General features: G+C 45.3%; 1 protein-coding gene across 3 annotated transcripts in view; it reads right to left on the reverse strand.

Annotated features, from left to right (window-relative positions):
* KSR2 (kinase suppressor of ras 2) overlaps positions 1–26,366 on the reverse strand; it is a 476,682-nt gene that overhangs the window by 340,134 nt on the left and 110,182 nt on the right. For all 3 annotated transcript variants that reach the window (XM_081539723.1, XM_081539722.1, XM_081539724.1), the window contains exons 2-3: positions 16,274–16,414; positions 12,393–12,543 (exon numbers count right to left, since the gene is read on the reverse strand). In XM_081539723.1, the coding sequence (XP_081395849.1) occupies positions 12,393–12,501 (109 nt within the window). In that variant the 5' untranslated portion in view covers positions 12,502–12,543; positions 16,274–16,414. The remainder of the gene's footprint in view (positions 1–12,392; positions 12,544–16,273; positions 16,415–26,366) is intronic.

Genomic DNA, 26,366 nt, shown 5'->3' on the forward strand with positions numbered 1-26,366 from the left:
AAGGTTGGTCACTGCATAATGCAGAGAAGCAAAGAACAGTAGAGCTGAGAGGGGAGGTCACAGGGCAGAGAAAATTTTTTTATATTCAAATTTTTCTTATCTTGACATAAAATGTAAATTTTATTTCACAATGTAAATAAATGGGTGTGGCAATGTTCCATTAAAACTTTATTTTCAAAAGCAGGCAGAGGGCCGAATTTGGCCAGCGACCCCTGATTCAGAGTGAATTCTCTTTCATTCTCTGTTTCTTATCTCCACCACACAAGCCCTCAGTGATATAGGCAGAAAACATCTGTTTCTCACTTCTCTCTCCTGGAGCAAATCTAGAAATGCACCAACCTCCTCCTCCAAGAGCATCATTTCCATGATTAAATTATGACGGCTCGTGTATTTGTTCAGGGCTTCCGTGACAGCTCAGTTGGTAAACAATCCGCCTGCAATGCAGGAGTTGCTGGTTCGATACCTGGGTCGGGAAGATCCACTGGAGAAGGGATAGGCTACCCACTCTAGTATTCCTGGGCTTCCCTTGTGGCTCAACTGGTAAAGAATCTGCCTGCAATGAGGGAGACCTGGGTTCTATCCCCAGGTTGGGAAGATCCCCTGGAGAAGGGAAAGGCTGCCCCCTCCAGTATTCTGGCCTAGAGAATTCCATGGACTGTATAGTCCATGGGGTCTCAGAGTCAGACACGACTGAGAGACTTTTACTTTTATGTATTTGTTAACTGCTTCAGTGATACTTTTGCCACTGTGTTAAGTAATTTCTAGCAAACAAAGGAAGCAAAAAAAAAAAAAAAATGAGCCTGCGGTCAGCCAAAGCTCAAACCCTGGTGCTCTGCAAGTCACTTCATGTAAGCTTGGGTCAGTAGGTTCACCTCCCTGCTCCTCAGTCTTCTTATCTGAAAACTGGGGACTACAACATTCCCTATCTCATGGCCAAGTTCTGAAGATTAAGTGAAGTTATCCTTGAAATCAGCTTAGAACGATACCTGATACAGGGCGTGCTTTTAATAACTCATTGCTATTTGTGATGGCTCCTGCTAATGAGGAATTTCTAATCTGAGAGATTTTTATATCAAAACAACTACAAGAGGGATGTCTCTGGCAGTCCAGTGGTTAAGACTTCACTTTCCAATGCAGGGGGTTCAGGTTCGAGCCCTAGTTAGGGAGCTAAGATACCATATACCTCACAGCCAGAAAAAACAAAATATAAAACAGAAGCAATCTTGTGACAAATTCAATAAAGACTTTCAAAATGGTCCACATGAAAAAAATCTTAAAAAAAAAAAAAAAGCTACAAGAGAACTGTGGGATAATTAACACAAAGTGAAGAAGGGGCAATCTAGGAAGACTTCCCAGCAGTGGTGGCATATAAGTTGCTTCTGGGACATCATCAAAAATTGTCTAAGCTACAGGGAATTTTACTTCAGGAAATGGCAGCAGGAAGTTTTCCCTTTTGAGCAGGTGCAAAGAAAGGGGTTAATCAACAAAGAAATTGTTGAAATAACAGAAGGGGTGGGTACAGAAAAAGCTAAACAAACTGGGTTCAAGGAGGAATTTTTTCCTTTCTGTTTTTTGGGGTTTAAATTACACAACTGCTTGTTCCTTACCCAGAAAAATAGAAAAACCAGACAAGCAAAAGAGAAATCACAATCACCCTAATCCAAAAACTGTGCTAAATATCCAAGTGTATTTCCTTCCAGACATTATTCCTCCTATGAATCCATTTTTAAAATATTAACATGCAAATTATGGTCAAAACAAAGCCTTGTTTTTCCCTTCCCCAAACAATAGCTTGGATACTTCTCATATAAGATTATAAGTCAGTAAATAGGAAAATTATTTAAATAGTAAACAGTTTATTTACTATTAAACAATGGGGGGGGGAACTACCTGAGTAAAAAGCGTGACTATTACGAACTAGAATCCTCTCGTAGTTTCCAGCAATGAGTTGTCACAACATTGGGACATTTTAGGGGGAGGGGAAAATAGCCCAGTTCCAAATAATATCATGATATCGTAACATTTTTCTTCATCATCCCTGCCCTTTCCACCTTCCTCCTGCACACTTACTGAACTTTTCAAACACATTGATATACCTGTGGATGCCTCCATGGCTGAAAAGGGCAGAAATAGACACCAAGACAGACTCAACCCTGCCAGGAAAACGGGGGAATCTCCTCAGACTCTGAAGCAGATCTAGGGACTCCTGAGCTTTCCCAGCCATGCCCAGCTTAGGGAAGCACTCCATTCTCCCCAGCTCCAGGATCCCACCTGGAGGGGAAACACGGCCACCGCCATCATCCCCACCCGACTCCTGACACCAGACAAGAGAAGGGGTTCTGCACTGAGAAGCAGGAAAGGGATGTTGTTGTTCCAATCTCAGCTCTGTGAGATCCTGGGTGGCTCAAAGTAACCTTTTCTTTGCCTCAGTGTTCCCATCTGCGGAATGGGTACTCATCCTGGTCTGCCTACCTACCACTCATCAGGTTGTGAGAATAGGAAGGAACTATCTGTGTGTGGGTTCTTACTACAACTGAAGGTGCTCTGCAAACAGGCAATTTGATAGTTACATATCATTCAGGTTTTATGTTCTTTCTTTTTATCTCTGTTCTGGCTTAAGCTGTTACATCCCTGCAACCCCTTTCCCTCACCAAGGGCAGTCACTTCAGCCGAGCAAATTGGGAGATACTTGGAGCTCTCAGAGGTAAGGGGAAAGCTGCCCTCACCGCTCTCTTAGGAGGGAGCCACAGCTTAGGAGTCAGATGGACCCAGGTTCAAACTCTGTGTTTTGTTTTGTTTTTTCTTGTTTGGCTGGTCTGGATTTAATGTTTATATAAAATAAATGTAGTTTGGGATTTCTGACTCATCAGATAAAATCTAGATATTAAAGCAATTCAGCCACTCAAAGAACCAACCATGAAGTCTGAAATACCAGTGTTGTCAGGGCATCAGGAATAGCAATCTCTACCTTCTTATATTCTATGAACCGATATGCTGTACTTTCTCTGGGGTAAGCCCTTCCACTAAGCTGATATGATTTTTGTCTCTGGGAAACCCAAAGCTGTGATTGTATTCCATGCCAGGACATGATACTGGAGCACGCTTAGTCGCTCAGTCATGTCCGACTCTTTGCGACCCCGTCAACTGTAGTCCACCAGGATCCCCTGTCCCTGGGATTTCCCAGGCAGAATACTGGAGTGGGTTGCCATTTCCTTCTCCACAAACCATTTCTGATACTCAGTTGCTGTGTGACTCTGAGCCTCAGTGTTCTTACCAGAAAATAGAAATAATAATCACGTGGACTTCACGAGATTGTGAAAATGATTAAGTAAGCCAAGGCTGCAAGTCAGTTACCCAGAACAGCTCTTGGCCCAACAGGAATGCAGTATTTGCTGTGACCATTACCATGGACTGTCACTCATTCAATCACTCAGTAACTGCTCTTGACACTCTGGTTCTGAGTCAGGCCCTGGGACAGTTCCGGCACAGTGACTCTCACAGTGCAGGCCCCAAACCAGGAGCAACAGCACACCTTGGGAAACTGTTTAAAAATGCAAGTTCCTGGATGCTGCCCCAAACTGGCTGAACCACAGAATCTGGGGGTAGAACCTTCTGGGGGATTCTGATGCACATTCAGATCTGAGAACCATTGTTCTAGTGAGAAGGGGTAGAGAAACAAACATTTAAACAAAAAATGATTATATTTATGATAGGGACCATGAAGAAATGAGTGATTGAGAGGGAGGTGGGACCAGGAGAAGGTGGAATTTGAGCTGAGACCCAAGTGACAAGGAATTAGCCAGAGGCAGACTAGGGCAGTGCATTCCAGGCAGAAAAAATGACCTGTGCAAAGGCCCTGAGGCAGGCCTTCCAAGGAAAAGCAAAGTCAGGGGAGCCGGGCGTGGTGGGCTGCTGAAGACACAGAGGGCCTGAGAGAAGGAGCTGTGATCTGATTACTGATGTGATGGTCCGTCTTGGTCTGGCCTGGCTCATCCAGTGTGGTGCACATGGAACCTGCAATCCTCAAACAGTTCAGCCCCCGCAGACCATATAGTACAAGTTCAGGGTCAGTTTTGCTCCCAGTTCTGCCAAAGCCTTTGACTGTGTGTATCACAATAAATTGTGGAAAATTCTGAAAGAGATGGGAATACCAGACCACCTGACTTGTCTCTTGAGAAACCTGTATGCGGGTCAGGAAGCAACAGTTAGAACTGGACATGGAACAACAGACTGGTTCCAAATAGAAAAAGGAGTACGTCAGGGCTGTATATTGTCACCCTACTTATTTAACTTATATGCAGAGTACATCATGAGAAACGCTGGGCTGGAAGAAGCACAAGCTGGAATGAAGATTGCCGGGAGAAATATCAATAACCTCAGATATGCAGATGACACTATCCTTATGGCAGAAAGTGAAGAAGAACTAAACAGCTTCTTGATGAAAGTGAAAGAGGAGACTGAAAAAGTTGGCTTAAAGCTCAACATTCAGAAAACTAAGACCATGGCATCCGGTCCCATCACTTCATGGCAAATAGATGGGGAAATAGTGGAAACAGTGGCTGACTTTATTTTTCTGGGCTCCAAAATCACTGCAGATGGTGATTGCAGCCATGAAATTAAAAGACACTTGCTCCTTTGAAGGAAAGTTATGACCAACCTAGACAGCATATTGAAAAGCAGAGACATTACTTTGTCAACAAAGGTCCGCCTAGTCAAGGCTATGGTTTTTCCGGTGGTCATGTATGGATGTGAGAGTTGGACTATAAAGAAAGCTGAGTGCAGAGAATTGATGCTTTTGAACTGTGGTGTTGGAGAAGACTCTTGAGAGTCTCTTGGACTGCAAGCAGATCCAACCAGTCCATCCTAAAGGAAATCAGTCCTAAATATTCATTGGAAGGATTGATGCTGAAGCTGAAACGCCAATACTTTGGCCATCTGATGAGAAGAGCTGACTCATTTGAAAAGACCCTGATGCTGGGAAAGATTGAGGGCAGGAGAAGGGGACGACAGAGGATGAGATGGTTGGATGGCATCACCGACTCAATGGACATGGGTTTTGGTGGACTCTGGGAGTTGGTGATGGACAGGGAGGCCTGGTGTGGTGTGGTTCATGGGGTCGCAAAGAGTCGGACACGACTGGGCGACTGAACTGAACTGAACTGCTCAGCACCTGCTGGGCGCAACCACGGTGCTGATCAGAGATGACAGAAGGGGGCCAGGTTCTCTTTGTTCTCATTGCAGAGGGATGGTGGGGACGTCCACAAAAGCCAGAGCTGGTCGCTGCAGGTGAAGCAGCAAGTGGGCTACACAGAGGGGCCAAAGGCAGCCTTCAAGAAACCAGAGAGGAGGCTGGATCGGGAAGGGCAGGTTAGGCCGATGGGGTGCTGACCTGGGGTCCTGCTTCTCTGGTAGCGCTCTGACTGACACTCCCTCTGTGGCCACCCCATCAGGACCAGCCACCGAGTCACCGTCATAGCACTCTACTTTAATTCTCTGCATAAAACTCATCACTGTTGGTTGCTTCTCTTACTTATTGTTTCTCTCGATACATTCTAGAGCAGAACGTTCCAACAGAACTTTCTGTGATGATGGAAATGACCTAGAACCCCGGGCTGTTCCAATAGGGGAGCCACTAGACACAGGTGGCGATGGATCACCTGAAGAGGGACTCGTGCCGTGGAAGAAGTGACATTTTAATTTTATTTCATTTTAATGAATATAACTTTAATTTGCCACATGAGTCTAGTGGCTGCCATAATGGATGGCTCAGGTCTAGAGCACAGGGTCCGTGGGAGCTGGCTGGCCATGCCCGCTACCGTGTCTCTAGTCCCCTGCCGTGACGTTCAATCGTAATTTATGGGGTGAATGAATGAGCAATGTCTGTGTAAGGGTGATCACGTTCGTTTCTGGTCACCTGCATCAAGAGTCCTAACATGGGGCCATGCTGTTTCTGGGATTCCTGAGAACCCAGGAAGCAAGATTCTGGAGAACGAACAAGGACAGGGCACTGGAACACACTAGACTTGGGGGGCTGTGGGAGGGGCAGCTCGTCCTGCACACCCAGCCCAGCCCTCCCAAAGTTAGAACCAACGGAAACAATAGGGCAATCAAGCCAGCCCCTACTCTTTGTTCCAGTGGAGGGAAGGCTCTAGTGGAAGGCGGGGTCCTGGTGGGCTTCATTCAATCCCCAAACTGCAGAGAAACCAGAGAGCATCTGAGGCTGTCCTAAATCGGGGCCACTTTGCCTCCTGTTCATCTCCTGGCTGCCAGTTCTCTGACCCTCCACCAACCCCCGACCCTTAGGGGAGGAGGAGCTGGAGGGGGACGTTGGTGCTCAAGAAAGCCACCCCTCAGGGCACCTGTCTGCCAGTGGCACCCCTGGGCTCCTCTGACACTTCCTGGCATCACACTCCGAGCCACCCACCCAATTTGCAGCCAGTGTTTGTTTGAAAACTAGACAAGTGCTCCAGGCATCTTTTACTCAAAACCCTGCCATGCAAGCTCCATGCCCTGGTCCACTGTGGGGGTTGGCCTGCCCTCTGTCTGACCCCAGCTCCGACCTCTCTCCTCAGCATTCCCAATGAGCCAGCCCTACACTGGTCTCTCCATGCCTGGGATGCTCCATGCTCCCTTGTGGAAGCAATGCGCTTCCACATGATCCCACCATCCCAGGGTCGTCAGGAGATCTCCTCCTCCTCCTTCTCTTGGTCTCAGCTCCACCCTGAAGTTCCAAGAAAGCCCTCAATCCCTGGAACCCAGCACAGTATCATATGTGTAGTGAGTGCTTGACATGTGTACAAAAGGGAGAAAAGTAAGGTCTTACATTATCTTGAACCTGGGTTTTTCTCTTAGAAAAGTGAAGATGCAAGTGACCACACATTATTAGGATTATTTTTGAAAATAATCAAAAAGCCAAGAAACAGCATAGAGAGAAAGAGGAAGCATCAGAAAAGAGAAAGAAAGCCACAACAACAGCACTCTGATATCGGAGCCACACCCCCACCAGGCTCTCCTCTGGTAAGGCAGTTGTGACTCAGGAAAGGAAAGTTCAGGAAGGGAGCCCGTGGTCTTTGTATCCAAGGTCTCAAGCCTTGGGCTGGATAGGGCTGGGGAAAGGGGGGCGGGAAGAATGGCAAGAACATACTCTTCTAGCAGCTAAATCAGTTTCACCTTAGGACCTCAGGTCTACAGTGACCACAGCAGTGGGGTGTAGCTTGGACTTCTACTTTTGTTTTTTTAGCCAGGGAAAGGTGGGCCACCACAAGAGAACGATCAAGCCAGTGAAAAGTGGGAAATAGGTTCTCAAGAAGCATCAAGGTTGAGGGAGACAGTGGCTCAGAGGGAAGGGAAATCATAGAGAAACAAAGAGTTAAAGAGTGGAGTTAGAAAACTGAAGCCCAGGGTCCCTTTGGAGCAAATGGAGGAAAAAAAGAGAAAATGGAAAGAAGGTGGAGGAAAGTGAGCTGGGGGCAGAGAAAGGCTAGAGGTTCTAATGATAGTAATGGTGGTCATGATGCTGGTGATAATGGTGATGGTGATCATGGGAACTGAAGCAGGAATGGTGATGATGGTGGTTGTAGGATGGTGATAATTACTACAATAATAACAGTAAAAGTGACAATGTACTTAACTAAGACCAGGAATTGTGCTTTGCCTGTATCATTTCCTGTAATCCAACCAAACAATCAGTGGGGTGGAAATGATCATCATCTCCACCCTTGTTTTAGTCACTAAGTCGTGTCTGACTCTTTCGAGACCACATGGACTGTAGTCTGCAGGCTCCCCTGTCTATGGGATTTTCCAGGCAAGAATACTGCAGCAGGTTGCTATGCCCTCCTCTAGGGGGATTTTCCCAACCAAGGGACCAAACTAGTGTCTCTTACTGCCTGCATCATCTCCTGTAATCCACCCAAAAGTCAGTGGGGTGGAAATGATTGTCATCTCCACTCTACTTATGAAACTAAGCTCAGAATCAGGAGGTACCAAACTCAAAGTCACCCAGCTGACAGGTTTGTCTGATGCCAGATTCCATACTCCGAGCAGACGACTGAGGACTGAGGAGACGTTGGAAAGGAAAACAGTGAAGGGAACGGAGGCCTGCCTGATCACTCTTTTTAATATGACAGCCTGTCCCCTGTTCCCAGAGGACACTACTGATCCCCCTTCACCAGCTCAACTTTTCATTTTCTCCATAGCTCTTAGTCTAACACACTTTATAATGTACATGCTTATTATGATATAATTTATTGCCTGTCTCCCCCCCCTAGAATGTAAACTCCATGAAAACGTATATCTAAGCACATGTTTTCATAGAGTGCCTGGCATACTTGAGGCATTGATAAATTCTGTTAAATGAGCGAATGAATGCTTTCTGGTTTCAGGTCACAGCTGATATGATAAGGAAAGGTTAAGACACTCTGGCTTTGGGGTTCTTGGAGCTTGTTGAAGGGAGGATTGAGTATTCTTTGGTGTCAGGTGAAAGCTGATCTAACAAACTGTGAGAAGAGATGAAAGGGTTAAGCTTTCCTATCTTCGGGATTCCTTGGGAACCCGGAAATAAGGAGAGCCCCAGAACCCAAGGAGAAAACTAAGATTAGGGTTAACAACCCTAAAATCAACCAGCCCCTGTGCTCTCAGACAGGCAGATATTACACACATTCCTGGCCAGACAGAAAGCTCCCTAGTCTCCACAAGCTTGGTTTCCAGATGGGTTTCTCAACACAACTTTTATTCCTTCAGTCACTCAACAAACACACATCGAGTCCCCACTACACACCAGAATTTTAAATATCTGATTTCACTGACTGTTGGAGGCTCCAGCTTTCTGGCTGAGAGGTGGGGATACCAAGGATGAATATGGTATGACCCTTGAGAAACAAGAGTCTGGTGGGAAAGACACATGTGTGGTTTTTTTTTTTTCCTCTAGTTTGGGATAACATTTTTGGTTAAGGTGAAGGGCGGGGGAAATGGCAGGACCCATCCAGCTCCCCAGAGAGTTTGAAGCTTCATGGAACCAATGGCAATTTCTGAGAGAAGAGAATGTAAAGCAAGGATTGTTGACGGGTGGCTCACTGCTTCCCCCTGGTGGAAATGAGTAGCAAGCACATCAGGTGGTCTTCCCAAACTTCCTTCACTACAGGCAGGTAACCTGGGCTGGCTGCCAGCAACAGAGGGGTGAAGGGCACGCTGCCAACCGCATCTGCTTCAGAGAGGTAACGGTCAGATGAGGGCATGAGTCAAGGACACTGGAAGTCACTGTTAGACATGGTCAGTCGGTGGTAGAATCATTCATTCATCCATTCATTCAATAAGGTGTGGAAGCTTCGAGGCAGGAGCTGGCTGTGAGGATAAGCAGAGATTCATCAGGAGGACAAAGCGGAATGGAATTCTAGCCAGAGGGGTGGGTGTCAAGATGGGAAATCCATGGCTGATCTAGGAAACCCTAAGTAACTGATAGATTAATTGGGTATTTAGGACTTGTGGGGGGAAATGTGAACAGTGGGCTTCCAGAAGGAAAGCTGAGGAGCTTGGCATCCATAAGAGAGTCTGTACGTGCAGGCACTGGGGAGTTTTCCTGGGCTACATGAGGGCAGAAGGTGTATTGAGATCTTTACTGAGTCCCTCCTACGGGCTAGCTATATAGCTAGGAATAAAATGGTGAACAAAAACAGGTACGATCCCTGTTCTCTCGCAGCTTTAAGTCTACTAAGGAAGAGAGGCATCCATTTAGAAAAAAACACTCTTTAAAAAAGTTTAAATTAAAATGTGAAAGGTGGCACCATAACATCGACGAAGGGCAGTAGTAAAGTATAATACTGATATTAAGGAGACTCAGGGACTTCCTCAGCGCTCCGGGGGTTAAGACTCTGCCTTCCAATGCAGCAGGCAAGGGTTCCATCCTTGGTGGGGTAACTAAGATCCCACATGTCCCAAGGTGCAGCAAAAAAAGAGAGAGAGAGAGACTCAGAGCTGAGTGGACAGTGCTTTACTGCACTAAGGTTCTCTCCAAGCTGACCTTGGTGCTGGAGGAATCTGGGCATGAGCACAGCCCTTAGAGGCCCCAGTGGCTCAAAGGGTGGCATCAGAGGTAGGACATCGTTGAAGGAATCTTAGCTGCCTGGAAAGGATTGGTAGAGGCAAGAGGATCAATAAGATCAATATTTTCTTCAAACTGTGGCTCAAAGTCCAAAGTGAGGTGTGAGATCAAAGTGGTGGGTCATCACCAGCACTCAGTAAATGATATGGAATACACCAGAAAAGAGTGTGTAAAATACCATGCACAGTAAGAATGAGTACTGTTTCATGAAACTCCTTTTACTTGTGTATGTGAATGTGTACACGTGTGTTTGTGTATTTGCATGTGTGTAAAGGGTTGCAACATAAGTCATACTTGTTCCTGTGCATCTTGATCAAAAAATTTTGGAAAACACCAGATGAGAGGCCTTCTCAAGTCTCAGCCAGCCCAGAATGTTACAGAGGATGATGGCCCAGCCCATGGCGAAGTGACATAAACCCCTCTCTCAGGAGGAACTGGGGTCCAGCTCATTTATAAGGACTTTTTCAAACTCAGCAGTACAGTTCTGAAGAGGAGATATTAACTCTGAAGAACAATTAAGAACCTAACCTCAAATGCTCACTCTCATACATTGTAGGGGGGTAGGAGCGGGAGAGAGGCAAAAATTGGCACAGATTTTGGGGAGGTCATGGGGCAAGGTTCACCAGAAGTCTTAAAATATGTACATACTTTGCTGGAACCCCACTTGTATGAGTTCACACTACAGGGGTCACCACCTAAAGTTAACACTCAAAACTGTTTACTGCAACAATGCTTATCATAGGAGAAAAAACAGACACAACATACATTTCTAAAACTAAGAGACGGGTGGGATAAATGGTGGCAGAATTCAGGCATTAAAAATGAGCAGCAGATGCATTTATTGACAGAGGAAGATGTTTGTGATATAATACTGCAATTCGGTGCAATTTTTTAAGTGTGAGAAAACTGCCACTGCAATTCGGTGCAATTTTTTAAGGGTGAGAAAACTGCCAGCTGCTTCTCACCGTAGGGGGAGAGAAGTCACCTTGAAGCAGGTTTTGTCTGCGCTGAGTGCCTTTCTTAACTATGCAAATATCAAGTGAGTCAATAGCATTGTACTAGAGTGAAGAATAACATGACCTTTATAGTTAGTCAACCGGGGGTAATTCTGCACCCTCCCTGGAACATTTAGAAACATCTAGAGACATTTCTGTTTGTTGTGACAGGGGGTGTTACTGGTGTCTAGTGGACAGAGGCAAGGAATGCCACCAAACATCCTTCAAGGCAGAACAGCCCCCAACTCAGGGCTACCTGATGATGACTGTAGCCATCATTAGAATCCGCTAGCAAGAAAGAACACAAAAAGGCATCTGTCGGGGAGCTGGCCCAATGACCTGTTTCAAATATGTTCTACTCTGTCCACTTCCGTATACCGAGCCCTGCTGGCACATATAGTCATTTCATAAATACTCATTAAATGTTGCATGTTGAATCCATCCAGGGCACCTATAAACATCCACCTGACAGTGCCAGACTAGTGCTCAGCAGTGACTCCTTGCGGCAGGAACTGAAACAACAGCGCAGGTGGACCAATAATGCTTTTCTTCGGCTGATATTTGCAGAGTTGATCTCTTAGGACTGAAAAGGCCCGGAAATTGTGGGAAAATCATGAGACTAGAGGAAAGCAGGAAGTCCCAATCAGGACGATTTTTGGTGTCTTGCTAATCAGGGCAAACAGAGATTTGAGCAATTAATGAGAAATAGCAAAGGAAGATGACAATATATTTGGACCTCAAACTGATAAAAAAAGTGAGAGCTTATTTTGCTGGGTGAAAAAAGTAGGTTTCAAAGTCATATGTATGGCTAGCCCTAAGTTTATGGTTTTATCATTGACCATTTAAAGACACTACATACATACCCATTTGTCAGGAAGAATTACACCAAAAACTATACCAAAACGATAACAGTATAGGGTGGGGGCTTGGGGCTTTTATTTTATTTTTATCTATTTTTTCAACTTATTTTACAATGAATTTATATTATTTATGTAAGAAAATAAGCTAGATGCTGAGCCTAAATACAAAGGCACGTCACAATGTCTAAGGTAAAAAGACCCCTCACCTTTCACACACGTCCAATATTTCCGTATCTGGACCTTAATTATCCAGAACCAAACGCCCTACGACCTCAGAAGGGTGGGCAAGAGCAGCTGCCCCGACCACCTCCGGCTCCGAACCCCAGGCCCCTTTCCTCTGCTCATGAGCGGCACACACCACCCAGAACCGACTCCACCTCAACCTGGCCTGCAGGTGTGGGCGCGTTGCGGACGAGCGTCCATCCCCATGGGTCTGCTCACCTGACATGTGGACGTTCCGGAGGCAGGAGAGGGAGGCATTGAGCCGGGCACACTCCTCCCGGTTAGCCCCGTATTTCTCCACGGTCTCACACACCTGCTCATCTGTCATCTCCAAGAGGTCCTCCAGACTCAGCTGGCCCGGGGTGATCTCCTAGCGGAGGGAAGAGAGGAGGGTAACCAGACCCGAAGCGCCCTGAGAGGAGGCCTCATGCCGCCCTCTAGTGGTACCTAGCGGAACGCCAGGCTCTGCGCGGACATCTGCTGGGATTGCTGTCTTGGAGTCAGAAAGGCCTGAATCTGAATCTCAGCTCTGCCACTCGGTAGCTAGATGACCTTGGGCAATCACTTAACCTCTCTGGGCCTCACTTTGCTCACCTGTAAAATGGGAATCTTAAGTTCATGAGCTTTGTAAGCTAGCACATATGCTCATACGCTATGTATCCACACAGTTAGAGAGCTCTCCATTAATTACCTGTCTGTCTCCCCATCCAGCTCCTGAACTCCTTATGGGCAAGGCTCTAGTTTACTCATCTTGGAGGGTTCTCCATGCCTCCTGCCCGGCTTGGACTGTACTGACTTACTGCAAATCCAGGGTAACATCAGAGCAGTGCAAAACGGACAGCCCCAGTCTCCTGATGGCTGGTCTCCATTCCCTGCTTCTCTTCTCCAAGCCACACACATTTTAGGGTTCAGATTGGGGGTTCAGGAGCCCTAAGGGGAAATGAGGGCTGGAACCCTGAGGGTGGTTCAGTGCTGTCAATGAAACAGGGTTTGTGTCTGAGCCCGACGAGAGTATGATTTTGCAACCTAAGACAAAGTGGAGCATTGCATGGAGTGGGGGAAAAGGAAACCTCTGAAGACGTGGGCTGGGAAAAGAAAGGGAAGATTCCCAGGTATAAATGTGTGGGTCAGATGTCCCTTCACCATTGTCAGCAACCACTCCCCTCCCCCAAACCATGTGTCTCTATACACTCCAGTATGGACACACCTCGAAATTTGTCCATTTCTATGTTTATGTATTCACAAAAACTAGACTTCACATTATAGCACTTAATGATAACCAATGGTTTTACATGTATTATTTTTATTTAAAAAAAAAGAGTTCTAGATATCAAAGGATGGCAATTCTGAGGCAATACTATGGAATACTTCTGCTCTCTTGTGGCCATATCTATGTATTGCAACAGAAAGATGAAAACTGCATCGGCACAAAAAATTCTATTAAAAACAAAAAAAGCTGCCAGGCAAAAGCTGAAACCCAGTCAGTGCCTTTCCAACTCATTAGGTCAGGGGTGGAGAGAACATTAATGAGTCACATAGAAGCTTTCTCAAATAGGGACTGTTACAGGGATAGTGCCACTTTAAGAAAGGTGATGGACCAGGATCTGGCAGTATTGATATAAAACGAGGTACATGTAGAAGGGATGATTCACTACATAAAAGAATTCTTCTCTTTGCTGCAAGAGTCATTTGCATGTTTTAATCCTATTATGTATCCTCCAAAATACTCAATTTACACTAAAGTTTATAGCTCACACCCACACATCACAAAAGGAAGAATGACAGAAAAAAACGCAGAAGGCTTTAACATGCTTGAGCCAAAAGAGGAAAAGCATTTCTGTTGGATATAATAATAATAAATGAAATAGATGTAACACCACTTTAAGTGCTTTTCGTGGATTTTCTTTCAAGGTCACAAAGACCACATAAGCAGGTACTTTTACCATCATCACCAGTCTACATATAGGAGACTAGAATTCAGAAAAGTTAGACCACTACCCAGGGTCACACAGTGAGTAAGTTTGAACCCAGGCAGTCTCTCTTGGGAGCCATCTGTAAAGTGCCTGTTCCTCCGCAGAAGGTGGCCCTCTTGTGGACATATGCGGGAGTTGCAGAGAGAGAGCTGGAAACCCCGCTCCGTCCACACCGCCTGGTGGACGGCCTTGGACTTCGTTTATTCCAACAGACTAAGGTGAGAGTCAGAGCTCAAGCACCTGCAGCCCAGGTAAATGTAAATGAGCAAAGCTGCAAACTCGCCTGCGGTTTTCTAAGGGGCAGCAGAATTCGGTTCACCGACACCAGACAAATTCAGTTGTGTGTGTCAGCAATTTCGACTTTTCGAGAGAAGTCGAAGTCCTGGGTTTTTTATGCAAACTCTTTCAACTTTTACATATGGGCTCAAAAATAATTTTTCAGAAAAACAAACAAACAAACAAAATCTGTGCATCAGATACAAGATACGACAGAGGGCCACTAGTTTTCAACCCCTGAAGATTAGTCTCCATCTTATTTGCCTAACTTGATAAATAAATGGTCCCAAAAGCCTCTGAAAAGTGTATACGGGGTCAAGCAAATAAAATGTACTGCTTGAACTTTTATGAGACCTTTCATCTGAAGGATATTCACAAGAAACCACCATCTTGGGAATGACACTAAGAAACACAGACGCATACCCCATCTGGTGCACATGTGCAAGATGGGGGGCGTGGAGGGGGTGGGGGAACCTGGGATGCGGGAGGGGGGGTCCTGCGTCCCAAGTTCAGGGCTGTTAGATGTGGTGGGTTCAGGCAAGATCACATTGAGGACAAGGTCTAAAAAAGACAAAAGGCAGAAGAGGATCTTTCAGGCCTCTCCGAGAAGGAAGCAGGGAGTGCCTTGAGAAATGGCACTTGGCCGTGCAGGCAAGGGGCACACCCAGCACTCCATCTCCCCAGCTCAGGAAGGCCCCACATCAGGAGAAAGCACGGTGCTTCCTGCCTCACCCTCTGGAGTCTGTCTGAGCTGGCTTTTCCTGCTAGCCCCTCCCACTCACTAGCAAGGCAAGTCCCTCCATCTCCTAGCCTCAGTTCCTTGCTCTGTACAATGGGGTAACAGTCATACCAACCTCAAAGGTCATCGTGAGGGTCTGAACACTCTCCAGGGCTGAGATCCTGCGTGTAAAGCCCTCAATACTATGCCTGGCCCTGAAGATTCAATGAATGTGGAAATGTTCCATGCAGTCACTGATAACAGTGGGGACCCAAGATCCCAGAGGGTAAGGAAATCTCACCACCCTTGAAACCTTAAGGATGTGTCCACCCTGGAGGGTGGACACACGACAACAGGTGTTCTGGTTTTGTCACTGGAAAACCCCATTACTTCTGAAATTTTCAACAGCAATGACAATAATAACAATAATAGTAAGTTGACATTTCCTGGGTACAATTAGGTTTCAGACTATGGGGTGAACATTTTACACAGATTGTCTCATTTTATCACATCAGCTACTTAAGAAGAGGAGACAATCACTACCTCATTTAACAGAAGAGAAAACTAATGTCCTAAGACCGTGCTGCCTGGTACAGTGGCCACTGGCCTCATTAATGAACATTAAATACAATTAAAAATTCATTTCTTCAATCACACGCACTGACCACAGTTCCAGTGCTCAGTAGCTTACATTTGGCTGGTGGCCACTGCATCAGGCATCGTAGTGGAACATTCTGCTGGACAGCACCAATCTAAGAGGTAAAATGATTTGACCCAAGTCACCGAGCGAGTCCTTAAGTGGCAGAGCTGAAAGAGGGTCTACCTGACTCTAGAACCACACTCTTTTTTTTTCTGGCTACACTGTGTGGCATGTGGGCTCTTAGTTTCCTGACCAGGGATTGAACCTGTGCCCTCTGCAGTGGAAGCATGGATCCCTAACTGCTGGACCACCAGGGAAGTCCCTAGGAACACCCTCTTTCGGACTTCATTCAGGCAGTATCAGAGATACTCTGTATTTTCATCCCACACATATTTAAGTCCTACTATGTGCCAGACACAGCCAAAACCCCACTGCTTGAGGGGGCTGGCTGCCAGCCGGTAAGGGGCATGGGGCAGGGGTCGCCTCCGGTCACCTCCAGGACTTCCTTCCGCACGTCGACGATCCGGAACCAGTGCCGGAGTTGGGGGAAGCCGTCCAGCTCGGCGTTGCGTTCCTGCAGGGCGACCTTCTTTTTGCAGGACAGCTGCCGGCTGAAGTACTTCACCAGCTTGCTCTGTGGAGAGATACAGAGGAGAACAGAGGACACGTCTCAGAGGTATTGCCACAGGAGGACAGGCAAGTATCTCCCCAGCGTTCCCTCCCACCCCAACTCTATCCAACTCTGTTTTAAAGACCCATTCAGCTCCAGTGAGACCCAGTTTCCACTCATGACCCAACTGTGTTGGTGAAGATGGACACACGGGCAGGTTCCAGTATTTCACCAGGGAGTGATGCATGTATAGTTCCCATGCAGTGGGGATGCAGGACTTGAGCTGTATCCATTCACATCTCCACTGCACAAATCTTTCGACCTTCACAGCTGCACTTCTAGGAACTCCTCTCTCAGAGCCCCCATCCTATGGCAAATGACTGGAAAAGGATACTTCCTACACATCTGTTGGCAATGGCAAAATATTGCAAACACCCCAAGGGGCCATATGTAGGAGACACTGCATAAATGAGGATACAGGCCCACAAGGAGCTCTATGGAGCTGTAGAATAAAGCGAGGAAGCGTGCTATTGTACTGAAACAAGATGCGCTGATAAATAAAAAAATACTCTCTTATTCGTGTGGGAAATTTTACATTTGTAGATCTTTGTAAGTGCAGACACTCTCTGGAAGGATCTCGAATCTTCTAGGGAAGGGAAGAGGGAGGGTGGGTAGCAGACGTGAGAGGAACCTTTGTTTAACTTGTTTTGTATTATTTCAATATTAAGTCACATGCAGATATTCACTAATTAACAAATACTTTTAAAATGAGATGGACCCCAGAACTTCCCTGGTGGTTCAGTGGTTAAGACTCTGTGATTCCACTGCAGAGGGATGGGGGTTCCATCCCTGGTTGGGGAACTAAGATCCTGCATGCCCCTTGGTGCAGCCAAAAAAAATAAATTTAAAAAATAAAATGAGATAGACCTGAACTCATCCTTCTAGAGGGATGCCATGGCGTGGAAAAGGCAAGTGTTTTACTGCCTATTTTATAAAAGCTAACAAAAGAAAGGCAATAGGCATGTATGAGCAGAGAATAAAGTGTGCAACACACACCCCAGCCTGCTAAGTTGGGATGGGGAGGCCCTACAGATGGGGTGACAAAAAAATGGTTTTTTCTCTCTATATTTTTGCTTTGTTTCAATAGTTCAGTTCAGTTCAGTCACTCAGTCATGCCCAACTCTTTGTGACCCCATGAACCGCAGCTCGCCAGGCCTCCCTGTCCATCACTAACTCCCTAAGTCCACCCAAACCCATGTCCATCGAGTCGGTGATGCCATCCAATCATCTCATCCTCTGTCGTCCCTTTCTCCTCCTGCCCTCAATCTTTCCCAGCATCAGGGTCTTTTCAAATGAGTCAGCTCTTCACATGAGATGGCCAAAGTATTGGAGTTTCAGCTTCAACATCAGTCCTTCAAATAAACACCCAGGATTGATCTCCTTTAGGATGGACTGGTTGAATCTCCTTGCAGTCCAAGGGACTCTCAAGAGTTTTCTCCAATACCACAGTTCAAAAGCATCAATTCTTCTATGCTCAGCTTTCTTTATAGTCCAACTCTCATATCCATACATGACTGCTGGAAAAACCATAGCCTTGACTAGACGGACCTTTGTTGGCAAAGTAATGTCTCTGCTTTTTAATATGCTGTCTAGGTTGGTCATAACTTTCCTTCCAAGGAGTAAGCGTCTTTTAATTTCATGGCTGCGGTCACCATCTGCAGTGATTTTGGAGCCCCAAAAAATAAAGTCTGCCACTGTTTCCCCATCTATCTGCCATGAAGTGATGGGACCAGATGCCATGATCTTAGTTTTCTGAATGTTGAGCTTTCAGCCAACTTTTTCACTCTCCACTTTCACTTTCATCAAGAGGCTCTTTAGTTCTTCTTCACTTTCTGCCTTAAGGGTGGTGTCATCTGCATATCTGAGGTTATTGATATTTCTCCCAGCAATCTCGATTCCAGCTTGTGTTTCTTCCAGCCCAGCGTTTCTCATGATGTACTCTGCATATAAGTTAAATAAGTAGGGTGACAATATGCAGCCTTGACATATTCCTTTTCCTATTTGGAACCAGTCTGTTGTTCCATGTCCAGTTCTAACTGTTGCTTCCTGACCTGCATACAGGTTTCTCAACAGGCAGGTCAGGTGGTCTGCTATTCCCATCTCTTTAAGAATTTTCCACAGTTTATTGTGATCCACACAGTCAAAGGCTTTGGCATAGTCAATGAAGCAGAAATAGATGTTTTTCTGGAACTCTCTTGCTTTTTCGATGATCCATCGGATGTTGGCAATTTGATCTCTGGTTCCTCTGCCTTGTCTAAAACCAGCTTGAACATCTGGAAGTTCATAGTTCACATATTGCTGAAGCCTGGCTTGGAGAATTTTGAGCATTCCTTTACTAGCGTGTGAGATGAGTGCAATTGTGTGGTAGTTTGACCATTCTTTGGCATTGCCTTTCTTTGGGATTGGAATGAAAACTGACCTTTTCCAGTCCTGTGGTCACTGCTGAGTTTTCCAGATTTGCTGGCATATTGAGTGCAGCACTTTCACAGCGTCATCTTTCAGGATTTGAAATAGCTCAACTGGAATTCCATCACCTCCACTAGCTTTGTTCGTAGTGATGCTTCCTAAGGCCCACTTGACTTCACATTCCAGGATATCTGGCTCTAGGTGAGTGATCACACCATCGTGATTGTCTGGGTTGTGAAGAACTTTTTTGTACAATTCTTCTGTGTATTCTTGCCACCTCTTCTTAATATCTTCTGCTTCTGTTAGGTCCCTACCATTTCTGTCCTTTATCGAGCCCATCTTTGCATGAAATGTTCCCTTGGTATCTCTAATTTTCTTGAAAAGATCTCTAGTCTTTCCCATTCTATTGTTTTCCTCTATTTCTTTGTGTTGATCGCTGAGGAAGGCTTTCTTATCTCTCCTTGCTATTCTTTGGAACTCTGCATTCAAATGGGTATATCTTTCCTTTTCTCCTTTGCTTTTCGCTTCTCGTCTTTTCACAGCTATTTATACAGGCTCCTCAGACAGCTATTTTGCTTTTTTGCATTTCTTTTTCTTGGGGATGATCTTGGTTCCTGTCTCCTGTACAATGTCATGAACCTCCATCCATAGTTCGTCAGGTATTCTGTCTATCAGATCTAGTCCTTTAAATCTATTTCTCACTTCTACTGTATAGTCATAAGGGATTTGATTTAGGTCATACCTGAATGGTCTAGTGGTTTTCTCCACTTTCAATAGTTACCCAAAGCATATTATCATCTTTGTGATGTAAAATCTATTTAATAAAGATAATTCAATGAAACAACAATAAAAATCTTTAGGTATATAAATGCCTTTGACATTCAAAGCACCTGTCAACCAATACTTATCAAGAAGACAGTCCTGGAATTCTTTTGTTGTTTAGTCGCTAAGTTGTGTCCGACTCCTTGTGACCCTACGGACTGTAGCCCGCCAGGCTCCGCTGTCCATGGAATTCTCCAGGCAAGAATACTGGAGTAGGTTGCCATTTCCTTCTCCAAGGGATCTTCTGGACCCAGAGATTGAACCCGAATCTCCTACATTGGCAGGTGGATTCTTTACTAATGAGCCACCAGAGAAGCCCCCTGGAATTCTAGGATCACATAATTTGGGGCAAGGAATGACAGGAGTGGACATGTGTTTCTGTTCAGCTGGTCAGCGCTGCCCCTCTTTTTGTAAAGACCATTTGAGTCTCTTTTGGGGGGAACCTTCCTTCTTTGGCTCCCAGTTCACATGGTTGAGATGAGGCTGGCCTCACCCACCCAGCACACCTGGGCTGCAGGGCGGGCTGGTGACCCAGGCCCGGCCACAGCGCTGGGATCAGGGATAACAAGTGAGCCGGGCTGGGCCACGGAAAAGCCTCCCCAGGCTCCCTTCGCAAGCACTCAGAAGACAGCCCTCACTCCCCTCTAGAACTGTCAGGAGGGTGCCAGAGACACCTGGAGCTGCTGGGGCCTTCCTGCCTCCTGACTTTGGAAGAAATCAGAAAAGCGGTTTTTAAGCTAACATTAATTTTATTCACCTTACTAACAAAGAGAAAGTTGCCATTCTTGAGAAGTCCATACTCCATTGCAATAAAAGGCACCATAATCACATTAATAAACCAATACACCTAGAATACCTGTCACTTGGAATCTCAGTTTTGAGTGTTAAAATAGAAAATGTCCAAAAGAATGTCTTTCTTCTCTAACTTATTTCTGAATGAATAGGGTCTGACCCATTGAGAACTCAGAGCCAGGCTCTCAGCTAAGACATCTACAGAACTCTCCTGTCTGTCTTTTGTTTTATTCTACGACTGGTTTATTGGTTATCTTTACATGCGTACAGAAAACCACACAGAAGAAAACAAACAAACAAACAAAAAAAACACTCTGATGCATCCTCATCGTTCCTGGAGTACTTCCTTACTTTCTGGCACAACAAAGTTTTCCAGATTCATCTTGTCCTTTTCCCACCCCAACCCTGGAATCAGTCATTTCTCCAAGGAGTCTTGTTTCCTCATGGTATTCAGAAACCAAGATTCGGGTACTGGTGAGATCACTGACATTTCCAGTCCCCTCCGCAGACAGCCTAGGCATCATAGGTATGTGCAGTGCAGGTATGAATATGTAGACACATAAATACCATAAATCTGCACTTGTATTGGCTTTGCTCTCTCTATGTATTGCTAACTGACACCTCTAACCCCAGTCCAACACCACAAGGTTTCTTCTAGCATTTCCCCTCCCCACGTTTGTATCACTCTTCTCAGACAGTGAGGAAAAACAACCCCCAATATATTTATTGGCTCCATCTGCTGAATTTAGTTAATTCCCCAACTCCACCAGGCTACTGCCCTGCGTGGGTGCTGCCCTAGGGAACCCTGACCCCTGCGGGGCTGCCTTCTCACCCTAGTTCTGCTGCCTGCATTGTTTTTGTTTTTTTTTAATTGAAGTATGGTTGATTTTCCATGTTGTGTTAATTTCTCCTGTACAGCAAAGTAATTCACTTAGACGTATATTCGTGGAGCTTCCCTGATGGTTCAGAGCTAAAGCATCTGCCTGCCAATGCAGAAGACACGGGTTTGATCCCTGGGTTGGGGAAGATCCCTTGGAGAAGGAAATGGCAACCGACTCCAGTATTCTTGCCTGGAGAAATCCCGTGGACAGAGGAGCCTGGTGGGCTACAGTCCATAGCATCGCAGAGGTGGACATGACTTAGCAACTGAGCATGCATGCACCCATGCTACATACACACACACACACACATATGTACATATTCTTTTTTATATTCTTTTCCATTATGGTTTATTACAGGATACTGAATATGTTGGTATTTCCCTGTGTCATACTATAGGACACTGTTGTTTATCCATTTCTATATATAATAGTTTGCATCTGCTAGTCCCAAACTCCCAGTGGATCCCTCCCTGCCCCACCCTACCCTCTTTGGCAACCACAAGTCTGTTCTCTATGTCTGTTTCTGTTTTGTAGATACGTTCATTTGTGTCATATTTTAGACTCCATATATAAGTGATATCATATGGTATTTGTCTTCCTCTTTCTCACTTACTTCGCTTGGTGTGATCATCTCTAGCTCCATCCATGTTGTTGCAAATGACATTATTTCATTCTTTTTTAGAGCCAGCAATATCCCATTGTATACATGTACCACATCTTCCTTATCCATTCATCTGTCAATGGACACTTAGGTTGCTGCCACGTTTTGGCCATGGTACATAGTGCAGCTATGAGCACAGGGGTGTGTGTAGCTTTCTGAATTGTTGGCTTGTCCGGATACTGCCCAGGAGCGGGCGGCAAGATCACGTGGCCTGCCGTGCTGCTGCCTGTGGCCTGTTGCTGTCGTTGTTTCACGTCTTGACATTTGCCAGTGGACTCTCAAACCCCAAATTCAGGCCCCATCCCCAACTCTGCTTTGGTTTCACACATTGAGAAGTGGATGTTAGTGAGGCTGACTTAATCTCAGTCTCAAATGGCCAAAATGGTTCTTTCACTGGCCACATGTAGCTAACTGAACATTTAGAGTATGGCTAGTGTGACTAAGGGATGGAACTTTAAATGTAATTTAAATTTGAAAACGGAAGTCATGTACAATATTTTTCTGTTAAACATTATTTTATTGTTATGATAGAGCCGCATTTTACTTTAACCTTGAAATTTTAGTGTCTGAATTGAGGTATGCTCTAAGTGTAAAATACACACTACCGAAGACTTGATAGGAAAAAAATAACATAAAATATTTCATTAATATTTCTACATGGATCACATGTTTCAGTGATAATATTTTGGATACTCTGGGTTAGATAAAATGTATTATTAAAATGAGTTTCATCTGTTTATTAATGTGGCTACTAGAAAATTTTAAATTATACATTTGGCTCACATCTGTCATTCTCATTATAGTTCTAATGGACAATGCTGCACTAGGGTTTCATCCTAAAGATGAGGTCTTGCTCCAAGTGGATAATAGACATGAAAGATTGGAAACCTTCCAACCCTTCAGTGACTCTTCATAGACTTCAAGAAGTCTATGCAAATAAATTACAAAGTATTCATACAATTCCATACCGTTAAGATAATGTATTAAATATGTATGTGTAACATTTGTAATGTATAAATAATATATTAAAAGATTTACAAAACTATATGGGTATAGATGCATACAAAAAAGCCTTGGGAGGGCTTCCCTGGTGGCTCAGAGGTAACTAATCCACCTACCAATGCAGGGGACACAAGTTCGATCCCTGATCTGGGAAGATGCCACATGCCGCGGGGCCACCAAGCCCGTGTGCCGCAGCTATTGAGCCAGAGCACTAGAGCCTGGGAGCTGAAACTGTCGAGCCCATGTGCTGCAAATACTGAAGCTTGCGTGCTCTAGAGCCTGTGCTCTGCATGAAGCCACACCTCTGCCATGAGAAGCCCATGCACCGCAACTAGAGAGCAGCCCCTGCTGGCATCAACTACAGAAAAGCCCACACAAAGCAACGAAGGCCCAGCACAGCCAAAAAGAAATAAAAACATTAAAAAAAGTTTTTTTAAACCTTGGGCAAATATATAACAAAATATTAGCAGCAGTAAGATTACAAGTGACTTATTTTTTTTCCTGTTTGCTCCTCTGTAGCAATAAATACAATGAGTATGTATTGCCTGCTTATCAATAGAAAAAAATGTTTGGATAGCATTAGTGGAACCCGTAGCTAACTGATACATCACTGCATCAACTCATGAAAATCTGACTTTGTCCCCAAAGCCTATCTCTGATGTCACCTTCTCCAGCAAGTCTTTATCAATTCCTTCCTGGCATTTTATTTGTACATACAGTATTATAAAATTTATTATTGTTTTCCTCACATCATAATTAGTGAATAATGAAGACACAGGAATCTTCATTCCTTCATTAAAGGATTAAGGAACCTTTGCAGATTTGGAAGAATAAGTGAAATAAGCATCATTAAGTAAGTAAGTGTTAGTCGCTCAGTCATGCCCGACTCTTTGCGACCCCATGGACTGCAGCCCTAGGCTCCTCTGTCCATGAGATTTTCCAGGCAAGGATACTGGAGTGGGCTGCCATTTCTTTCTCCAGGGGATCTTCCCAATCCAGGGATCAAAGCCAGGTCTCCTGCACCGCAGATTCCTTACCGACTGAGCTACAAGGGAAGCCCATAAGCCCATAAGCATCATTGCTATTTGATAAAAATGGCATCATTGATAAAAATAAAAGTAGCATTATTGAGTACTTCCATGTACTCTTGCATGCATCCTGTCAGTGTTTCCCCACATGCCCTGAGCTAGGTGCTGTTAAGAGCTACATTTTAGGATGAAGATTAAGTTACCTGCTCCCTGTCATACAACGTGAGGGCAGGGATTCAAACCCAATCTGATTCCAAAGACCCAGTGTTGCAGAAAGGATAATCTTATTTTAATTATTTAATAAACACATCTATATATTTTCCTCGTAAAGGAGGAGCTAGAACATTTCAGACAAAGACAAAGCTCCCTGTGACCACCCCTTCTCATGCTGGCCTCCTTCTCCATGGAGACAATGGGGGTAACTATTGAGACTCGTCCAGTGTCCATCATTCCAGACCTTTTCTATGTACGTTCACATATGTGCTAGTGCTCAGTTGCTTCAGGGGTGTCCAACTCTTTGTGACCCCACGGACTGTAGCCCACTATGCTCCTCTGTCCATGGGAGTCTCCCGGCAAGAATACTGCAGTGGGTTGCCATGCCCTTCTCCAGGGGATCTTCCCAACCCAGGGATCGAACCTGTGTCTTCTGCGTGCGGGCAGATTCTTTACTGTTGAGCCACCTGGGAAGCCCTACTTTCCATAAATGTACATACATGTAGAAACTCTGCAGTGTGGTTTGATGCGTAGGGTTGTTTGTTGTGTTGTTTTTTTTTTTTCCATGTCAATTATATCATATTTTTTCACTTGGTAGTAAGCCTCCAGGATCTCTCCCTGCTAGTTCATACTGATCTACCTCTTTCTTTTTAATCTTTTGCATGAGAGATTTTTTTGATACCAGGGTCAAAAGCCCATGATGCAAGCAGTTCTGGGATGTCTGCTGAGGGTGTCTTTGTCAGCTCCCATAACGCGTTTTCAGGACTAATGGCCTTGAATGTAACCACTATTCACTGAATACGTGCAGTGTGTCCAGTGCTGTGAGATAAGTGCTTTGAATATGTTTGTTCATTTTTAATCCACACAAGAATGCTAACTATGAGACTGATGTTCTGAGCCCATTCTGTGAATGAGAAAACTGAGGCATCAACAATGCAAAAATGTTAAATCACTTGCCCGGATCCACAAAGCTACTTAAGTCAGGGAACCAGGGTATGATCCCAAGGCACCCTCTTTGCCAGGATACTGAACTATGAGTTGTTCACGGGTCCTTCCCATCAAACAGGAAGTCCAAAAGTTGGGCATCAACCCCGCAAGGGCAGGGAAACGGTCTCACTCATCTTGGGAAACCCACTGGCTGTTGTGGGAGAAGTACATTTCTGAATTCCAGTTCTGAGGCTTGGACAAGTCATATCAGTTCCCCGGGCCTCTACTTTCTCATCTGTGTAATGGACATATATCACATTTGTTCACATGCCTACTGAGGCATCACAGGAGATAATGTCTGTACAGAAGATAGGCTGAGCCCCCCCCCCCCCCCACACACACACACACTGTGTCCTGACTACTTTGGATTCTGGAGAGGTGTTTCCAGGGTCACCCAGAGACTGGACCTACACCTGCCCAGAAGCCAGAAGCAAGGAACATCCCCACTATGATTCACTAGAAGCGGGGAGAGAGACCAGTGAAGGAGGCAGATGGGGTGGGGAAAGTTGGGGCGGGAGACAAGTCCAGGGCTTCCCCCAGAGTTCAAGAGGAGCACAGATCACCTTTCAGGGAAGAGCATGGCTGGTCTAAGCAGGGAAAAGCCCGGGGAACTGCCCCCAGTGTGAGGTCGGACTGGGTGGAGAAGACGCGGCACCTCCCAGATGGGGGCCCTGGGGCTCAGCAGCTCTTTCCACCAGGGCCCGGGGCGGGTGGTGCAGGACAACCAAGGCTGTCAGCTAAAAGGGGTTCCCTCTGAGCCAGATGCCATGATAAGAGCTCTTTACGAATTACTGATTTAATCCTCATGACGACATCGCAGCACAGGTTCAATCACTGCCCAGCTCCACAACTGAGAAAATCAAGGCCCAGAAAGGTTAAGTAACTTGCTCAAGGTTACTCAGCTACTAAGTGAATGAATCAAGATTTGAATCCAAGTCTAACAAACTCTTATTTCTTGACGACACACAAAGTGTTATGATCTACTTGACAACAGCAATAACACAACAGGAACAGTATAATCCCATTTTCTGAATATAAAATGCATGCACAGACACACACAGAAGACAAGAAGGTAATACTCCAAAATGTTATCACCTGCATCTCTGGGTTATTAAAGGTGAGAC

This window comes from Giraffa tippelskirchi, chromosome 11 (assembly GCF_054371585.1).
Source record: "Giraffa tippelskirchi isolate mGirTip1 chromosome 11, T2T-mGirTip1v1.2.pri, whole genome shotgun sequence".
Classification (NCBI taxonomy): domain Eukaryota; kingdom Metazoa; phylum Chordata; class Mammalia; order Artiodactyla; family Giraffidae; genus Giraffa; species Giraffa tippelskirchi.